Here is a 19563-nt window from a genome sequence, read left to right on the forward strand (position 1 = left end):
GTATGGACAGGTTCTTCAACATATCATTCATTTTGTACTTTAGATGGTAACAATCACTGTGTCCAACATATTTCAGTGCTCAACTGGTTTACAGACCATGCTCATCATTTTCCAAAAAATTACCAACCATCGTGCCTGTGGACATGAACACCTGCAGAGCACAGCAGAAGAAAACACAATTTGATGATCATTTTTAACCACCAGATCCAAACTGAATTGGGAGCAAAGTTCTTTTTGTAGTGTAGTTTACCACAGAAGATTTATGTAATAGCTTTTACCATTTATCTGTCTGTTCCTTTCTCCCTGTTTTCCCAGATTTCAAGCACTCTTAAACTCACTGGCCAGTTTCTATCAAAAACAACAACCCCCCTCAACAACAACAGCACCCCACCCCCCAAACAAAACAAACAAACAAAAAACAGCAAGCAAAAAACAAACAAAAACCCCCACCCACCTCCAAAAAAGGACACAAAAAAAACCTCCCACCAAAAAATCCACAAAACAAAACAAACAAAAAAAAATCCCAAAGTAACAAGCAAAAAGACCAAACAAAAGTTAAAAAACCAAACAAACACAAACCAAACAAACCCTGAAAGAATATTTAAGAAAGTCTGGCCATAAGGTAAGGAAGAGAAATTTAAAATTCTTACATGGATTAAGCCAAAAGCAGAGAGTGTTCATCATCCAGAACTCTTAACTGGCAAAACTTCACCATCTAACCTTGTGATATTCAATCACGATCCAAGACCAGCTGTGGCATGTGCCCAAAGGACATACTAAAAAGGTCATACAGGGATTTTGGGTCAACAGACAAATCTGGGGGCAATCGACCTCAGTTCTTGATCACATAACATGACTGAAATAGAGAATATCACCTGATTTCTAACTCCTTGGAGAGCAACAATTTTTTTTTTTTTGCATAGTCTGTCACAGCAAGTGTGCTCAAATGTCCTTCTGCCCGGATTAAGAACTAAGCATAATTGGAGTTCCCTTTACCATCTGGAGTTACACTTATCTCTTCCCCAACACAGCACAATCTTCTCCTATCACCAGCGTCAGTGTAACTTGTAGAGCAGGAGAAAAAATAGACATTTTTTTCTCTCCATCAGATAAGATTTTTTTCACCCAAGTACTGGCAATTCCGTATCTATAGAAAATTGTGCAAGTCAAATCCACTATTGGCAGAATCCTTTACTGCAATGGATCTCAGTGTTGAGAGCCCTATAGGCTCCTGCTTCAACCCTAATGCAGATGGAGGCTTGCTCTGCAGCATGTACTGTGGTCATACCTTATTTCAGAAACAAATGCTAAAACTAGCATGTCCAGACTCAGTTACAGAAACCACCACTGCTGTACAGAAGTGGCAGTCCCTACTGATTTGTAGTGCTACTAGGAGAGAGTTACACCTCTTCTTACACAGAAAAATTTTAAATAAGCTTAAATAGGAGCAAGGAAAAAGTATTGGTTCAATCCCTAAAATGCACACAGGAAGAAAATCACTAACACATGGTGAAACCTCTAGAAGCCACACGGGTGATGTTCCCAAAGGAGTCCGCAGCAGCTAGATCTCTCAGTTGGTAGACAATGCAAGGGGGGAAAAAAAAAAATCTCTTCAAACAACAGACACACTAAAAAGCTCTCTTGGAGAAAAATACATGAAACTACAGGCTGCTGTGTACTTACTCCACTCTGCACCCTTGCAAGTACAGAGAACACAGAGGCAAACATATAGGTTCAGGTTGCATGATTACCTACTTTCTTCCCTCAGCTAGTCTGTTTATCCTGGGTCTAACTTCTGGGCAAGCAGCTCCACCACAAAAAGAGAAGCTGTTGTTTGTTCTTCCCCTGAGGCCTCTGCTACAACTGTCCTTAAAGCCCATAAGGATTTAAGACATCAAAATATTTTAAAGAATATATGCCACGAGTCTCCCAAAAATATGAAAGGTCTGTTTGCAAAACCTGAAATTTTCAACTGAAAACTTATAGCATCAGTCACATTCTATATACTTACATATTTATGTATTTAATGTGAGACTGCTGCATACCTTCTGAACGAAACTCAGCACATTTCATTATTCAAAGTAAGCAGTGTATCAGAACCCAAACAATTCAATGCACAGTACTGGCTCACCCACACTTACTTTTTGAACAGTCATTCACCTTCCCATATTCTTTCCTTGCTGCAGCTGGTTTCAGACACACCAGCATCTCAGGTTTACATATGCAAGGCTCATCTGTAGGACAGCAGTAACACCTTTCCAATTACAGTTTTGGGGTTCGCAGATTTGGGTTTTTTATTGCTTTTATAAACATGTACTAGCACAGCTAAGACAGTGCAGCAGACACGTAAGAGTCTTCCAAGCATTCCTCCTCAAACCATTTGGAAGACCTTAAATTTTTAGAGTAAGGTCTTTCTAGGCTTGTTCTAACCATGTATCTTATATAACGTAAATTACAAGGAATATGAGCAGCAAGAAAGGTTTCTCAATATCTGTTCTGTGGAAAAAGGGGATCACCAGTAATTCTTGAGTAATTCAGCCAGGCTCCTTGAAGATATGCCTGACACACTAATTTACATAAACTAACACATGCCAGGGCAGGGTAAAATTTCAAAATGTGGAACAGTAGCAGAATTGTTGACAACAGTTGTGGCCATAATGCTGTTTTGGACCATCTCCAAAGTAACATGGTTTTCAATCATGTTTAATTAACATATAGAATGCTGTCAAGTACCAAAAGAAGCACAAAATGTAACCATTGGAAGCTGCTTTGCTTTTACCTGCCCTGCTCCCTACTACCCTGTACTGCAAAATTAATGCTATGCGTCCAGTCACTTTTAGCTATTACATGACAACTGTCACTCAAAACGGCACACCCTGTTACAAAAATAAAGATAAAAGTTGCTCTCTTGGTGAATTGGCAAGGCATAGTGACAGTGGTGACACCGCTGGTGCCTATGGTAAGTTCTTGGCAGAGTAAGCACTAGGTCTGAGCTGGGCAGCAGGTTCCTGGAGTCAAGGAAAACTGAGTAAAAGCTGAGAGACCTATCAGGACTGCCAGGAAATGGCCAAGTCGCAGCAGTTCTTGCAAGTGAGGGAGAGCAGTTCTGCAGTGGAGAAAGGAATAGCCAGGAGCAAGCAATCATGGGAGACTTAAATAGGTCCTGTGAGTGTAACTGGGAGTGTGAGGAACAGGATGTGTGGCTTTAGAAGGAAGTGGTCCAGAGGAATGCATGTCAGTTCATGAGAAAGGGCACACAGGAGGAGCTGCTCCATCCTACAGTGGTCAACATGCAGCATGCATGCAGCAAACTTTCTTGGCAACAAAGCTGGTGTCTACCCATTGCAACTGCTGGGCTGAGCATGAGACCCAGAGAGCCCACAGCCTCCCCAGACAGATGCCTAAACCCGAACAGACTTCCTGAAGTCTCAGGGAGCCATCCAAACCCTCAGCTACAGGGAATGCCAGAATCTGGGAGCCCTGCTAGAACCCAAAGGCAGAGTTGAGTGCCATGGGTTTAAGTGTTCCCAGACAGACAAGCGATGCATAAAACACTTACTGGGCAGCGCGTACTATCTGGGAATCTGAGCAGGCCATTGATGCTGGGATTAAGCTTTCACACAGGCAGGGTGATAACGCTCCTTTAAATCCTTGGGAGCTGAAAGTAATTAACATCCTACCCAAGCAAGTAGGACCAGCTAATTCACAAGGCAAGGGAGAACAAACTCTTGTCTCAACTCAGAGCAGGAGTTGAGCTACCAATACACCCTTAAAAATAGATATGATGTTCTGTAGCTAGAAAGAGAAGAATCTAGGATAGGTAGTTAAGAACCAAAAGAAGAGAATTCTACTAAATTTGTATAGTCATCTTCAGGGAGACCAGCAGCTAAAGGACAGTACTTTCTGTTGGAGAGCACCTTTTACAAGAGCAAGTAGTGACAGGACATGGGATGGATGGGGCTATGATTTGATGCTAGGAAAATCTTTATTGTGAGAGTGGTGAAAACTGGCTACCCAGAGAAGCTGTATTGGAAATACTTAAGATTAGGTTAGATGGGACTCTGAGCAACCTGGTCTAGTCAATGTCCCTGTTTCTGTCAAGGGAGTTGAAGTGAGATGATTTTTGAAGTCCCTTCCAACACAAATCATTCTATTCTGTGATCCTATTCTATGCTGTCTTTACATGCAAATCCACGTCTACAAACCCCATAATTACTTTTACAATACCTTTTCTTTTGTTACAAACATTTCTTTTGAGTCCAGGGACACATTTTTAATAAACTTATTTCAGAATTTCAGATACATACATGCAAATGTCACATTCAAAACCTTATCACCATTGAAATTTTATTCCATTCACATCCTCTCTCACAGAGATAATTTTATGGTTAACAGACAAATTCTTTTCAGTACCTTCAATCAGAATGTATTTAAGAAAAAGTACTACAAATGCTTGAAAAAAGACTTTAAATAGAAGGGCTGCCTAGATTTAGTGCACATTTCTAACCTCCATACAGTGATACACCATCACAGAGCTACAGACTCAGAACTCTACAGCAAATCAATTATCTTTTATTTCACTATCACGCATGATTTAAAAACCCTGGTCCTGTCTGCCTCTCTGTCAGTATAAGCAGAGAAACGGCAAATTTACAGCAAGTAATTTTGTATTCAGGATCTTCCCATCTTCTTCCTGCAGAAAACAAAACTTGGATCTGTCTCTCTCTATTACTATGAACAATTCTCAATTCCTTGGAACAGCCATAATCCTAAACGTACCAGATGAGCAACACAAAACTGGATAGTTTCTTGAATTCTCATTCTCCAATTCCATAAATTCTGGCACAGAGCATATTAAAGATGGTTTGCCAAATCAACAGATTATTTTAGAACATTGAAAAAAACATATTTGATCTAAATTTGCATCTGTTAACAAAACTCTTTAAAATTACTGGAATAACTTCATAGGCAGATATTCCTGAAGGCAGGCGGTTGAGGGGAGAGGAGTGTTGTCTTAGGCTTAGTTTGTCTATTTTTCCATGAAGATTCCTTGTAATATAGATTAACAATCTGACATGAGTAAATTTGCTGTAACATCACTGTGAAATAAATATCTAAGATACTACTGAAGGTACTGTTATTTCCAAAGCCCCAGGTTATTATTCTTGGTCTTGCTAGTAATTTTCTTTCTGTTTAATCCTCCAAAGACCTGAATAATATGGAACTTAAGAATTCAATCTTTTTCTTTCACCACCTGCACATAGGGAAAAGTAGATCATCTCAGTGTTTCCCACTAGACTAACCCCACAGACACAAGCAATTTCAAGTGCACTTCCCAATCTTCCAGAAAAGCCTGGTTTTCCTAGCGGTCACCTCATCCTATGTTCCAGCCTTTCAAAGCACTTGATTCTACTAACCTGTAAATCTAACTCTTCTGTACATTTAGGTAAGCCATCAGCCACTACACATAAACACTTTCCCTTTCTTCAGAGAAGAGGCAAAAGTATTTCCTTGACAGCCTTTCACATTGCCCTAGATGCATGCTAAGGCTGGCATGCCACAGCCACAAGGAAATGACTGTTGCCTAAAGTTTAACCCCAAAAGACTCTGATTTAGGGGTGAAGAGTGGTGTTGCAGGGTTTTTTTGGAGGGTGGGTTTTTTTTTGGTACAGCTGTCAATATATAAATTAATTTGCCACACAGGATTAAAAATGTTTTGATTTCCTTTAGCCTCAAAAATAAAAAATTAATTAAATTAATTTTTCTACACTTGTCTCACATTCTGTATGCTGCAACTTAAGATGTAACCCACCAGGTTACAGGAGTGAGAGGAAACACATGTCTCAATGCTTTGTGTAGTGCAGAATGTAATTTCTGGTATAGGAACACAGTTAATTTATTGAACCATTTGTTCAATTATCTTTTCATCTTTGTAACTATGATAGAACAAGGCTTCAACTAAAAATTTTGAAGCTGAGGTGTATCTGGAAAGAAGCAACAAAATACTTCTGATATTAAGGGTTCACAGCAGCCTTGGGAATCACGTTAAAATGCCATAAAAGGACAGTTGATGTCCTCACTACCAAAGAGCTACAGAATTTATTGACTACTACCAACAATAAAAGCAGAATTAAGACTAACTCTAATCTATGTTTGCTGCACATATAGGAGCAGTTTGGTATTTTTAGGCACCACAACCACTTCAGTAGCCATGGATAATATATTCCAGACCACACTCTTGTACAAAGACTCCTGTATGTCCCTCAACTTGGAACCATTACAGGCTTGTGCTCTAACTCAGCATATGTCTCAAAACATACATCACTTCGAACAGTAGATAAACTGGGAGAGAAGTAGTCAAATCCAGATTTGTAAATAAAAAAAACCACCCTGTCTGGCTCAAGGAGGCCCAGTAAGAGAAGGTGGTGCACATTGCAAGCATACAGGGAAACAATGCATGTCTCCGGGCTTCCTGTATTTTACTAAATTTTCCCTAGGCTTCTACTTTTGGTCAACACTGGAGACAGAATGCTAGATGAGATGTATAAATGTTCTGATAAAACGTTATCAAATATTCTTAAGTATCAGTACTTGCACATCTGCTGTGTCTCTGTTATAGAGTTTTATATATTGTGCGTAGGTGTATGAAATCAAACACATTTAAGCCAGAAATTAAAAGGGCAAGATTTTTCACATGCTATTAAAGCACCATAAAGATTGTTTTCTTGGACTAACACCTTACACAAAATGAATCTGCAACCTTGAAAATTTCAGCAATTTTCATCTTTCATCTAACCAACAAATATTAAGTGTCACAGCATTGTCACAGTACTGTTGGCCTGGACTGGACAAAGTAAATCTGACCATAACACAAATCCAAGCCAGTTAGCCTAGTTCATGCCTGAACATGTCCCTGGGTAAGTTACAGGGGACCCACAGCCAGCCCCGTCCAAGCTGAGAAGTAAGCACACCACTAGCCAGGAAGCTGGGCAGGGAGAGAGATATCAGCCAACAGCTGTAGCCTGGGAGATTTGAATTGGGTATTTAAATGAGATCTGAATAATAAACAAGACTGTTTGTCTCATGAACACCTGGAGTTGTGGATCCATGAGTTTATATATGCATATAATTCTGCTTGGACAACTGGATGGTCTCCCATATGATTGGTCTCACCCTGTAAGCCAGAGTATAATTCATTAGGTAATTTGGAAACATTTTAAATTTCAAGCTTGGTTTTTCATTTTCCTATTAGCTCTTTAGAAAACTAAATACTTTACTTTTGATTATGCCCATGCCAGAAACATCTCAAATATGTGAAAGTCCTATCATATTTCATGTATACTGGTATTTGAAAACTAATTCTAGATGTTCTTCTAAAAATACAGCCTTTAAAAATAAATGCATGTTTGATGTCAAGGCATCTGCACTTCATGATTTAGCCAAGCTCATCTCAGAAGGAAACACTTAATGGTATATCAGTACTTCAGTAGAGGAACTATCACCATTCACTTGCTACAACCACCGGAATCTGAAAACCACTGAATTATTCTGGAATTTGGCATCTCTCATCATCCTGCACTTTCGGGGACTAATCTCCACTAATCACGGCTTTTTTATAAACTAAATTAAAGCAATTCTTTTCACAGAAGTCCACTGCTTCCACATTCTATTCTTTTGAGATGTAACAGAAAAAGGAAGAATTGCAGATTTTGATAAAATTTGCTAGTCTTAGAAAAGTAGTAAAATACCTATTTGGGTCTATTATAGACACCCATCAGAACAATGATAAAGCGAGCAGTAAACTCTTACAAAGAGAAAAACAGACACAAGGGAGGCAAGTAGGCTTGCAATTGTCAACAGAAAAATTTTCCATGGTTGCAACAGCAGTGAGCTAAAGAGAAAGGAAAAGGCACTTATGCCAACAAACAAGGTCTCAAATAATACCGAATTTACTAGAGAATAAAGAGCACTATTTCTTTCGTCACCCAGCGGGAACAAACAGGGACTCTTAATTTGTTTTTTTTTAATTTTATAGAGGTTTTAGAGCTACTGGAAGACAAGATGTCCCCAGTAAACAAGCTTGTGACCTCAGAACTATTTTTTATGGGCAACACCAGTCAGAGAAGCTATCCAAATTGTGGTAGGTCTGACACCAGGCACATGGTAGTAGTTTATATAAGCTTGTATCCCCTGCTATTCCTCTGAAGGGTGTTAAAAAAACCCAACCTCTAGATAACAGAAATTCATATTTTAGTGGGATAGCATATCATCTACCTCAGAGGAACAAGTGCTCTTTCAGCACTGAATTCTTTAGGCTTAGTTCAGGGCCGTGACATTTTAGATAGACAAGCTTCAGCTGACTATTTATGTACATGAGCTATGGAATTTGCCAACAGCAGCACACAAATCCCCTTTTGCTGCTTTTAAGTCTTCTGCATTGAGAACTTGCAAACAGCTAACACTTTAAACAATTCAGTCCAAGACAAAAACATGATTCTTTCTCTCTTGTGTGTTACTGTGACAGTTTAAGGCCAGCATTCTTTAAGAAAGACTATCAATCCACTGGTACCAGGAACAGATCAGTAACAACCAGGTCAATTTATCACACTAAATGCTGTGTTCATTAAGCAGAGATAATAGAGTGACAGTTTAAGTATAGATTGGGCTACAACAAACAATCCAGGAAAATACCAACACATCAGCAACTGGAATGCTTTCTTAGTAAAGCAGAACTCACTTCTCTTTGTGAAGTCATAATTAGTTAGCAGCCCAAATAACATAATAAATTGAATGACAAAATCTTTGGAATATTTAAGTAACTCTTATTTTCAAGTATTACTTCAATGAGGTATCCTCTTACTTAACTTTAAGTTAGTAAGACAAAACTATTCTGTGCTCCTCAATTAGCATAATTTATCTTCTCTCTCAAATACATCACACAACTAAGTTCAATGACAACGTTATTTCATTTTCTACACAGTTCCACGTATCTGCCAGCTTAGCAGAGAAGCACCATCAGTAAAATCCCATGCATACAATACTTCCAATATCTCATAACTTGTAAAAGTCTGACTCACAGAGAATGATGGATTTTTAAAATGTTGGACAAGTGAACCAAATCATGTTTATGGACACATAAATACACTTCCCCATGCAACAGAAGTTACCATCCCCAGAGCAGGACAGCAAAGCCAAGTGCTACTATACTACAATATTCCAACAGCTTATTAAAATAAACCCAAACCAATTTTCATATGAAATACATTATACCAATAAAATCCAGCAAAAATTACAAGTTCTTGTGAAAACTCTCTTCAGTATAGTGAAAGATCACAAAAGTTACTAATTAACATTTGAGCTTATGTACTTTGAGAAAATGCCAGACAGCATTACCTACAAATCAAATAATCTAAGAGACGCAAATATCACAACCAGATCATAAAAGAGCATCTTTTTATTGTAAGCAGGGATTTAGAGTAGTAATTTTAAAATTACTAGCTGCGTAGCGTCTAGAAATCATAGTTTCACTAGTGTCTTTGTACAGTCAATGGTGATTCGCCTCCTAGTTACCTCAATACAATAAGCAAAGTGACTTACCATTCTTGCTGACATCCAGTTCCCTGAGATTAATGAGATTTGCAATGGATGCTGGCAATGTGGTTAGATCATTGTCTGGCAAACTCAGCTTGTGTAGAGACTGACAGTTAAAAAGTTGCTATTGAAACAAAGAAAAAAGTGAAAGTTATTTTCTTTCAGTTTTCTCTATATAGCTTTTGTTTTTAACCCCTGTAAACATCTCACCTTCATGGCACGAAGACCAGGTTATTTAGAGTTTTTGACTACCAAAATTTTTTAACTAGTTTCATTGAAAATTGACTCATATTACAATGCTTAGGAAAGCAAAAAAAATGTAGATGGTCACAAGGCAGCAGCTATGCTTAATACTTCCTACAAACTGCTTCCAGGATCTCAGAAACTGTGACCTGTAGTTACATATAGGCCTGCAAACATTGCAAAACATTTTCTATAACAGACCATGTGACACCCCAAACGTAAGTAGAGTTTAGTCAAGAAAGAAAAGAAAAATATGATGGACATATTTCAAAGTCAAATCGCTCTGGAACACAGGATTTCAGTAGGTATTCAGCTCCTCTAAAAGTATAAATTTTTTACGTTTTTTACATCTTCTAATATTCTTCCCATTCACACTTCCTACCTTAAGTATAAAAAAACCCCAAAAAAGTTGGGAAAATTTTGGAAAAAAAATGACTAGTGAAAATATTGAAACTAGTCAAAGTTCAAGCTAGGAGTACAGAAAACTGTCTAATCTCTTGTGTATACATGCATTAACATCTTTACCAAATACTAGATCAGAGCCAGATCTCTTCTTGAATTCAGGGTACTTAGAGACTCTTCCTTAAAAGCTTTACATTTTGACAACATAGGGCAAATAATCTTAACATAATGGAAGAAAAAAAACCTCAAAAGATATGCAGGAAACTTACACATAACATTAAAACAGATTTAGTAAGATAGCAGGTGAAAATATTTATCTGAACAATTTCTGCTGAACATTCCTTTCATGACAACTTTGGATAAGATCATGCATAAATACCTTGGACTCAGTGATTTTCTCTTTTGGAATTCTGAGAAGAGATCATAAAAAGCCAGGAAGTATTCACTGACCAAAAAAAAATTATTCCAATCACTATCATACCAATGGGCTCAGTTTGACCAAAATTCTTTGTGTCTCTCTCAACGACAAGGCCATTATTTGAACCAGCGACCGAACAAGCCCCATTCCTTAATATTTGCACATACCACCCCAGAACAAAAGCCAACATGAATTAGCAAGATGGACAGTTATAGGAATGAGCTTTAACTTGTCTACTGTTGCTTCCAATTCTTCAGAAATATGCCTGTTAGAACTCATTTATCATAAAGGCTTTGAAGAGTTACAAGTCACTCAGGATACTTTGATGAGCTCAGGTATTTTGGAGCCATTCCCTTATTTCAAAAATACATACTTAAACTGTTTCCCTGGAAAGCAATAATCTAAACTCTTGGCATCATTAGAAATTTCTCTGATAACCCAGGTCAAGGCACGTGCAGCACAAGGAATTGCAAGATCCCTAAAGGAAAATGGAGGAGGAAGGGATGATGATGTTGGCTTTCCAGTTGTTCCTTCTGTTGTTCTTCTTTAGTGTTTATGTACTCATAATTACTAGTAGTAAATGAAGTGCAGGAAGCCACATAATTAAAGACTATTTTACAACAGAACTCTGATTTCTTCCAAACATCAGAATGAGAGAGAAAAGTAAAACTGTTTGTTTGAGCTTTTCAGCTCAAATGCACAGCATGGCATTTGGAGTAAATAGGGTACTTTTTCAGATGTGATTTAGCATATAGAATGAAATAATTTCAAATTCACTGTCAGTTTTGAAGCTGAGACTATGCACCAACATTTCATGTAAAGTCAATTCCTTCTCTACCACAACCTTTCTTTCCTCTGGTTTGCTCATACTGTGTCCTCAACAGGTCAGCTAAATTAAGGAACTGTACTGTAAGAACCGAGCTCTGAAATTAGCTGGAATTCTGAAAAGATTCAGAGCAATTAAAAAAAATCCAACAGCCACACTTATGGGTCATTGCATTGGTAAGGTTGACTAACAGCCCCAAAAGAGTTGTGTTGTGGCATACAAAGGCCAGATCACAAAATACTACTTGTGTTTTGCAAGAGGCAAAGAGGAAAGGTGAGACTGGGAATGTCTTAACAGGGTTTCAGAAAACTAGAGGGGGCCTGATAAGTATCACACCGTTCATACTTGAAATGGCTTAATTAACAGCCTTTTTCAAGTTGGAAGGCTAAATAAAATGGAAAAGGAATACACAGCTTGAAACTCTGGCTCCATATTGGCTAGGATAATTTCAAATATTACAAGCCTTTCCTAAAGTTCTTCTATGGAAGTTTAATTATCAAACTTTTGGTAAAATGAATAAAAATTACTTTGACTACATCTTCACTACCCCTAATCTCTCTGCTTGTGATCTTCGCTGCATTTGAATTTCTATGTGGGGGTGTTTTCTTTTGAAAATTGAAAGAGTAACAAAATATAATGAGCAAAACTACTTAAAAGCTGGAAAAAATCTTTAGTTCTCAGAAACATGCCTTTAAGTATGACTTATTCTAAATCTCTAAATCCCATTAACTTGAAGCAGGTGTTGGCTACTACATGTCCCTGCAGTTAAGGGGAAAAAAAAAACAACCCCAAAAAGGAACAAAAGATGAATGTTCAGGCAATCTTTCTAATCACATGGATAATTAAACTATAGACTAGACCAAGGCAAGTGGTAGTCTACCCACTTCTAAGTGCACAGAAATAGATTTATTAACCAGTCTTTTCTGCTTTGTAACTCTCTTGAGCTGGAACTGTTGTTTGAACAATTTCATTCCAATTCATACAACAAAACAGTCCAGCTCAAATGCATAAACTTTCAGTCTACTAAGGCTGCTTTATTGCAAAGTACAGCCCAAAAGCTGAAGCTAGACACTATTAGCTTCTACAATGCTGGTGAAGTAAAGACTTAATAAGTGTACCTAAAAGGAAAATCATCCAACATACCTTTGGAAGCTCTTCAATCTGATTAGCATCTAAATACAGTTCTTCCAAGGTCTTTTCAAAAGTAAAAATCTCCTTGGGCACCTGTTCCAGGCTGCAGTGAGAATAATCAAGTGTAGTCACAGTTTCCTCCTCTCCACGCAGACAGCGGCATGGCACCAGCCGCAAAAACAAATTCCGCTTTGTTGTCATTTTCAGGCACTGTAAAAGGGAAATTAGTCCATTTAAAAACCAACACAACCTCAGAAATACTCACATGCAGTTTCTCAACCTTCCACTGGCTGCTAAATACTGAAAAGAAGTAACATATATATGTACCTGCATATACATTTGTGTACACATTTTCTTTTAAATACAACAGAACTCTGATGACATTAAATGGGGTTAATAGATCTAAACATACCAGAAGATGAAGTCAAGGTTTAGCCTGTGACTTGTCACCAGCTAACACAGTCCTACACTGCAGAGGACCAGAGAAGTTTGAAATGGGCATTTCTGAAGCATCAATTTTGTCTTTACAACACAGCTTATCCCACCTTTACAAATGTCAGTGGGGTATTTTCATTTAACACAATAAAATTCGCCCCCTACAGAGCATTAAAACGTAGCTATAGGAAACTAATCAGGTTTTTTTTTGTATATGTAAATTTACATACCCTAATTACAAATCCCTCATTTAATGACAGAATACAATAAAAGGAATAAGTTTCTACCAACTGTTCTATCTGCAGTTTAAACAGAAAAGTTTCCAAGTGCAGAGATAACAGCATGACCTCTTCTTGCAACTTCATGCCCTTTGGAAAATTTCAACAGATCTTGCTGTGCACACTGGAACAAGAAAACTTCACCTTGCTATGGGAATATACCTTTCTTCCTTTGAACTCATTGTTACAATAGTTCCCTCTATTCTCCATGAATTCTACATTATCCCTATTCAGCCTGAGAAGGCAAACCCAAATGGTGCTGACTAGCTAATCACTGACAGCACACATCAGCCAGGTTCCTGCTGCAGTAACAACATAAGTTTAGATCTCTTTCTCTAACTTGAAATGGATTTTCACAAAATCTTCAAAATATTACCTCAGGTTTCAAGTTTGTCTGAAATTAGATGACAGACTCAACTTTTCAAGAAGGACCAACATATGCAGACCAACAACACGATCATGTCAGTTTCATTTCCTTGGGAAATCGGCTAAAATATACATACTTCTCCAAAACAGCACTATTTATTTTCTCAATCAAACTGCCAACACTCCAAATGAAAATATGCCTTTTTTTTATCTCCCTTTTTTTTGAACTGCTGAAATTATATTTCAACTTCTGGACAAGTGACAGGAAACTTTCTCCTCCAGGTGCCAAAAAAGTATTTCAGACACACTTACCAGACTGCACTTCAACTTTCAGACAGTACATTAGTCATACAGGGAGAACATAAAATACCATGCCCATGGCAGTATGTAAAGTCACAAGCAAGACCCCTTGTCTCACTAAGACATAAAAACAAGTAATGCTCTTGGATTTTCCTCTATGTGCAGCTTAGCTTGCCAAATACTTCACAGTATGTATAATTCATATGGCAACAGATCAAGGGACTGCTATACTTTAGTGCTTTCATTAACCAATAATTGAATTTATCACACAGGCTGTGAACAGTCAGATTCTACATCCACCCATTTAAAAAATAATGGATGAAAACTCTTCATTAGAATAGTGGGATGCCAAAACCTCATTTTTTAATAATGCCTCCACATTGCTAGAATTTTGCTACAACGTTGATTATCAGAACACAGTATTTCCCATAAAACTAGCCGCATTATTTAAACAAAAAGTGATCTAAAAAATTAAAGATATTTAACGGCATTGCAATACAAAGAGTTTGGAGACTGCAAGTTTCACACTGGGGATTTCCACAAAATGGGAAAGTCAGCAAAACAGATATCATAAGCTCCTCCTGCCTCTTCCACAGGAACAGGCTTAAGAATGACATCTTCCAGCCACCCACAGACAGGTGCCAAAGATGCTACGGAAGCTGATGTGCTCACTGGATCAAAGTAACCCACACCTTCTGCAAGCCTCTGATGCTGCATGTGAAAACACAAGTTGAATTCCCTGGCCAACACATAAAAACAGAAAGCATTTGACAAAAAAGAAATTTTATCTCATTTTGCTAGTAGTAGTAGTAGTTCAGAGAATGGCAAAGCTGTGGAAAAACACGATACTTTCAAAAGAAGCATCAACAGCAGTCTCTTTAAACAGGAGTATGAACAGAAGAACATATGTCATGGAAACAAGAATTGGCAGAGATTGTACATTTGAGTTGATTACCAGAAGTCTGGCAAGGAAAGGCACACCTATATCCCCCAGCTACAGACATCAATAAATTCACTTTCTCCAGCCATTTCAACTTCTGAGAACTATATTTTGAAAGCAGAATATTAAAAAGTTTACTATATGCCTCATATAAATAACAAAAAAATATACTACTTGTAATTCAAATCGCTCAACAAAACCAGATTCATTACACTATTTTCCCCCTCTTCTTCAGTGGATGTTCTTTTCACTTGAAGTCGTACTTGTTCATGTCTCTACAGTTTCCAAAGCATCAAAACTCATAAAGCCAAACAATGCAAACCCCACATATACCTAGTTTTCCTAACTTATTCCTTTATTTTGTAAGACAGCTCTTGAGCTTTTGGAAGGCGTGCGGGAAGAAGGATCTGCTAACAGATCACATGCATCCACAGCACTGTAAACAGATTAACAAACAAATGCCTGTACAATATCACAGAGCTGGGTCATAGCTCCTTCAGTTACCACGTCCCTTTTATATACTTAAACTCACAGATCACATCTTAAGCCCAAATACTCAAAACTCATATTTAAGTATCAAATAAGCAACCATCCTCCAAAGCACTGGTTTGACCAACCTGGGCATATATCTAATTGTAACTCTCCAAAACCCAGAATGAATCAAGAAAGCTTCATTTAGGTGAAGGTGGGAAACTGCAATGTGATTTAATTCAAAATGGTTTTATGTTTGTTCAAATTTTACTTCTACACATACAGGAAGAACTGTTTAACACTCATGTTCTACAACAAAGATGTCTGCCAATACTAGGAAATGGGTGTGTCAGGATAGTGGCAGGAAGCATTCCTCACTGACACTCCTCTACAATATATATTTTATAAACCAGAAGTCAGACAAACACACATCTCTCTCTGTCTACCCATCTTGTGGCCAGTTGCCCAAGCAGAAAAACTGTAATGGATGAAAGGAATCAGAAAACACAAAAGAGAATCCACTGTTAGAACTACCAAAGACAGGAAAACATGATTTCACACACAACATGTGCTTCTCTTATTTTGCTCAAATAGGAACTTCTCCATGTTTAGTTTAAGTACACAGAATGTAGAAAGGTACACAAAGGATAGTGATTTTTCCCTGCCCATAAAACAGGCAAGAATATCAAGAATAATCTTGATTTCAAGTACACTACATCAGACCACTTGAACCACCAAATCCAACAATGTAAAAATTGTCTTGCAGACCTACAATGTTGTGATGGCTTATTTTTCTCCATCACTTAACAACCCCAATTCTTAACGGGGTTAAAACAGTAATAGTAAAACAATAAAGACAGTGAAGGAAAAAAAAAAGAAAAAACCCAAAGCACATATAAAACTCCCTTGTTTCCTCAACCATTAGAGCCTTGACGCAAGTTTACCTGAGGTTCAGTGTTCACAGCCAACAGGACTATTATAACCTTTATATAGATCTTCGGTTGTTTTGTGTTTTTTTGCACTTCTTGAAGGAATAGAAAGGAAAAAACATCACTCTGCACATATCTGCTCCACCTTGGACAATGGTCTGCAGGGTAATCTCTGTTTTAGTGCCTAGAGGACCTCCTCTCCCTCCTTCACTGTCCCTGGTGTCTGCAGGGCTGTCTCTCATATCCTCACTTTTCTTGCCTGGCTATTGTACAGTTGTTTTTAATGCTTCCTTAAATATATTATCACAGAGGTGCTACCAAGATTGTTGACTGACTCAGCTTTGGCCAGTGGTGGGTCCATCTTGGAAACAGCTGGAATTTGTTCCATCCAGCATGGAGGCAGCTTCAGGCAATTTCCCATGTGATAAAGTCACACCTGCAGATCCCCGTGTAGGATCCCAGAAGATAAGGGTCTAATGTGTTTGCCTCAAACACCAGCAGCAGGGCGGCTGTGGCACCAGCCAAGGACTGTAGGTAACAACAGCCAAGGACTGCTGGCAGTAACACAGTGAGAAAGAACAAGATGTGACTGGACAAGGGGCCATGCAGAAGTAGGACACCACTTTTCTGGGACAAAGATCTTTGATCTTCCTCCTGGAGGTAAGCACAGCTTAGTACAGGACAAACAGAGAAATGAGGAGAAGCAGGCACAGACTGTATGAGGGGAAGAAGACCACCAAAGATCCAAAGCCCTCTGACCCATTTGCATAAGGACCTGGAAGAACAGACCCTGCATGATGACTAATTTACACAGAAAACCTGAAACTTTTCTCTAGGTCAGGGAAAGCTTATCTATTAAAAAGGCACCCCAAATCAAGCCCAGCTGCATGGCAGCCCCTGGATCCTGGACATCCTATTGTCTGGATAAATACAGAAGCCAGGACACACTCTCTCTCTTACTCTCTCTCTCTCCATCTTTAATTTGTCTCTCTGTCTCCTTCTTTTCACCCTACATCTTTATCCAAAATCCACTGCTGTGTACATACATTAGGAAGTGCAGGACTAACGTACCAACTCCCGCACCATGTTTAATTAACTAACAAAATTTCAAAAGCTTTTGTGGACCCAGTAATTTTAGTTATTCCTTCTGAAAAGCATCTACAAGTTTTGGGTTCTCCCTTCCCCTTACAGGTGGGACATCAAACACCAGCTATTTAATACTTGCCACCTACACCCAATACAAACTGTAATCAGTAAAAAAGAATAAAATACTATACAATCATGTAAATTATTGTAAAATGAAGCTGAAAATAAAAACATTGATTTGAAGACCAAGGAAAGAAAACAAGATCAACAGAAATCTTGCATATACACTAAATTTTAATCCAGAAGAAACTAAAATCATTCATGAACCATCACTCTTCCCTTGAGCTCTGATGATTCTCTGCATACTCCCATCACCCAAGCACCTTGCAGTCCAACACCATCTGTAGACCTGCCAGAACCCATGGGACATTTTCAGTTTAACCTCAAGTATAGCTTAGGATCACAGTAATTTTGTCCTCAGTCTATATTAATTTGTTTTGAAAGCAGCAATAGTTTCACTGTATCATTAGTCCCTTAGATTTCCTGTCTGATGCTAACAGGATGGGATCGCTCATGGTCAAGAAAGCACTGCTTCCCCCTCCCAGGCCTCATAAAAGGATGTTACATCAGCAGCAGTTGAAAACAAAACCAGTTATCAGATGTCTATACAGAAAGGCAAGACGAACTAGGCACACAAAATACAGTGATGTATTTTTTAGTCCACCTCACTGTCTACAAACTAGTGCAGAATTATGGAGCTAAGCACATATAAACACAGAAAAGGGAAAGATTGTGTTGGGGAGTATGTAACCTAACATGCTGCTTGACAAATACAGAAAAGATTTAATTAGCCAACTGTCAGAAGTCACAACATTTTCATGTCGAAACAAAGAATTATGAAAAAACCCCACAAGGATTTTTCTCTGCCTAAAGCAGTAACAAGCACCACAGAAGACACCAAAACACAGGTTTTGTGGTTTCTCAATGACAGATGCTATACCGTGAAAAGTAACAGCACAATTTACATTAACGTCTTCCAGTTAAAAACAGCACAAATTCTCATGAATTTAGGAAAAACTATAAACAACATAGTCTTTCTAGAAGGAGCACAAAACATCCTAGGTTTTTACAATAAACAGAATACAGAATTATTCACTCTTTAATCTCGAAGTATTTGGCACCTCTTACTCATCAGGAAATCAAGCGGGGGAGGAGGGTGAAATGTGTAGGGGGTGGCTTTAAGGCTTGGTACAGACTTCCCCTAAGATCAATCCAGTTCTCTTGGGCAGGAAAGGTGAACTTTAAAAACAAGCTGCAACCACCATTTTACAAACACCCTAGCCTGAAAGTGTGTTTCTCTTCAATCCATTTTTCTTATAATCTTTGGGAAAGGAAAGGATGGCTCCAACCTGATAACCACCAACAAGGACCTGAAGCATGCAAAGACAGCCTGCACTGTGAAGAAACTTTCCCTTTTTGAGTATCACTGGCATTCTCTGGCTGAGGTGGTGAAGCCTCATTTGGTGACAATGTCAACTTAAGGTATTTTCACTTCTTCCTCCCTTCTCATCCAAGCTATTTCTTTGTGTCTCTTTAGGGAAAAAAAAAAAAATCCCTAAACTTGACTGCTTATGTCATGCATTTCACTGAATGAGACCGGCAAATGTATCAGTACAAACAAATGAACCAAAGTACTGCACTCTGGATAAAAGAGCAAGTAGTTGGAACTAAAATGGACACCATTTTAATATGAAGCTATAGTCTGAGGATCCCTGGTTCTGGCATAAAAACAATGCTCAACTGCATCCATGGCTGTGTGTCCTCATGCAGGTAAGGAACACCAAAAAACACGCTGTGCTTGCTCACAGACAGCATTCAGAGAAAAAGAAATAAAAGACATTACTCTTGAAAAACAATAGTGAATGGTAACAACAGGAGGAAGAACATGTTAGTAAATACAGTGAATAGCCAATTGTTAAATGAAAAAATATTAAGAATGCTTTGCTGAATTTTGTTGAGAAAACTAAGGGAACAGAGAGCACAGAAATCTGGGTTTTTTACTGATCCAGCATAGCAGAATGTAACCAAACCCAACCATTCTCTACTCCTAACTTGTCAAAACATCAAGTTCAAAGTTTTTCTTGGGG

General features: G+C 38.3%; 1 protein-coding gene across 7 annotated transcripts in view; it reads right to left on the reverse strand.

Annotated features, from left to right (window-relative positions):
• Positions 1-19563, reverse strand: part of ERBIN (erbb2 interacting protein) — a 116314-nt gene that overhangs the window by 49382 nt on the left and 47369 nt on the right. For all 7 annotated transcript variants that reach the window (XM_058864922.1, XM_058864925.1, XM_058864920.1 and 4 more), the window contains exons 5-6: positions 12624-12821; positions 9598-9715 (exon numbers count right to left, since the gene is read on the reverse strand). In XM_058864922.1, coding sequence (XP_058720905.1) covers positions 9598-9715; positions 12624-12812 — 307 coding nt within the window. In that variant the 5' untranslated portion in view covers positions 12813-12821. The remainder of the gene's footprint in view (positions 1-9597; positions 9716-12623; positions 12822-19563) is intronic.

The sequence above is a fragment of the Poecile atricapillus genome, chromosome Z (assembly GCF_030490865.1).
Source record: "Poecile atricapillus isolate bPoeAtr1 chromosome Z, bPoeAtr1.hap1, whole genome shotgun sequence".
Classification (NCBI taxonomy): domain Eukaryota; kingdom Metazoa; phylum Chordata; class Aves; order Passeriformes; family Paridae; genus Poecile; species Poecile atricapillus.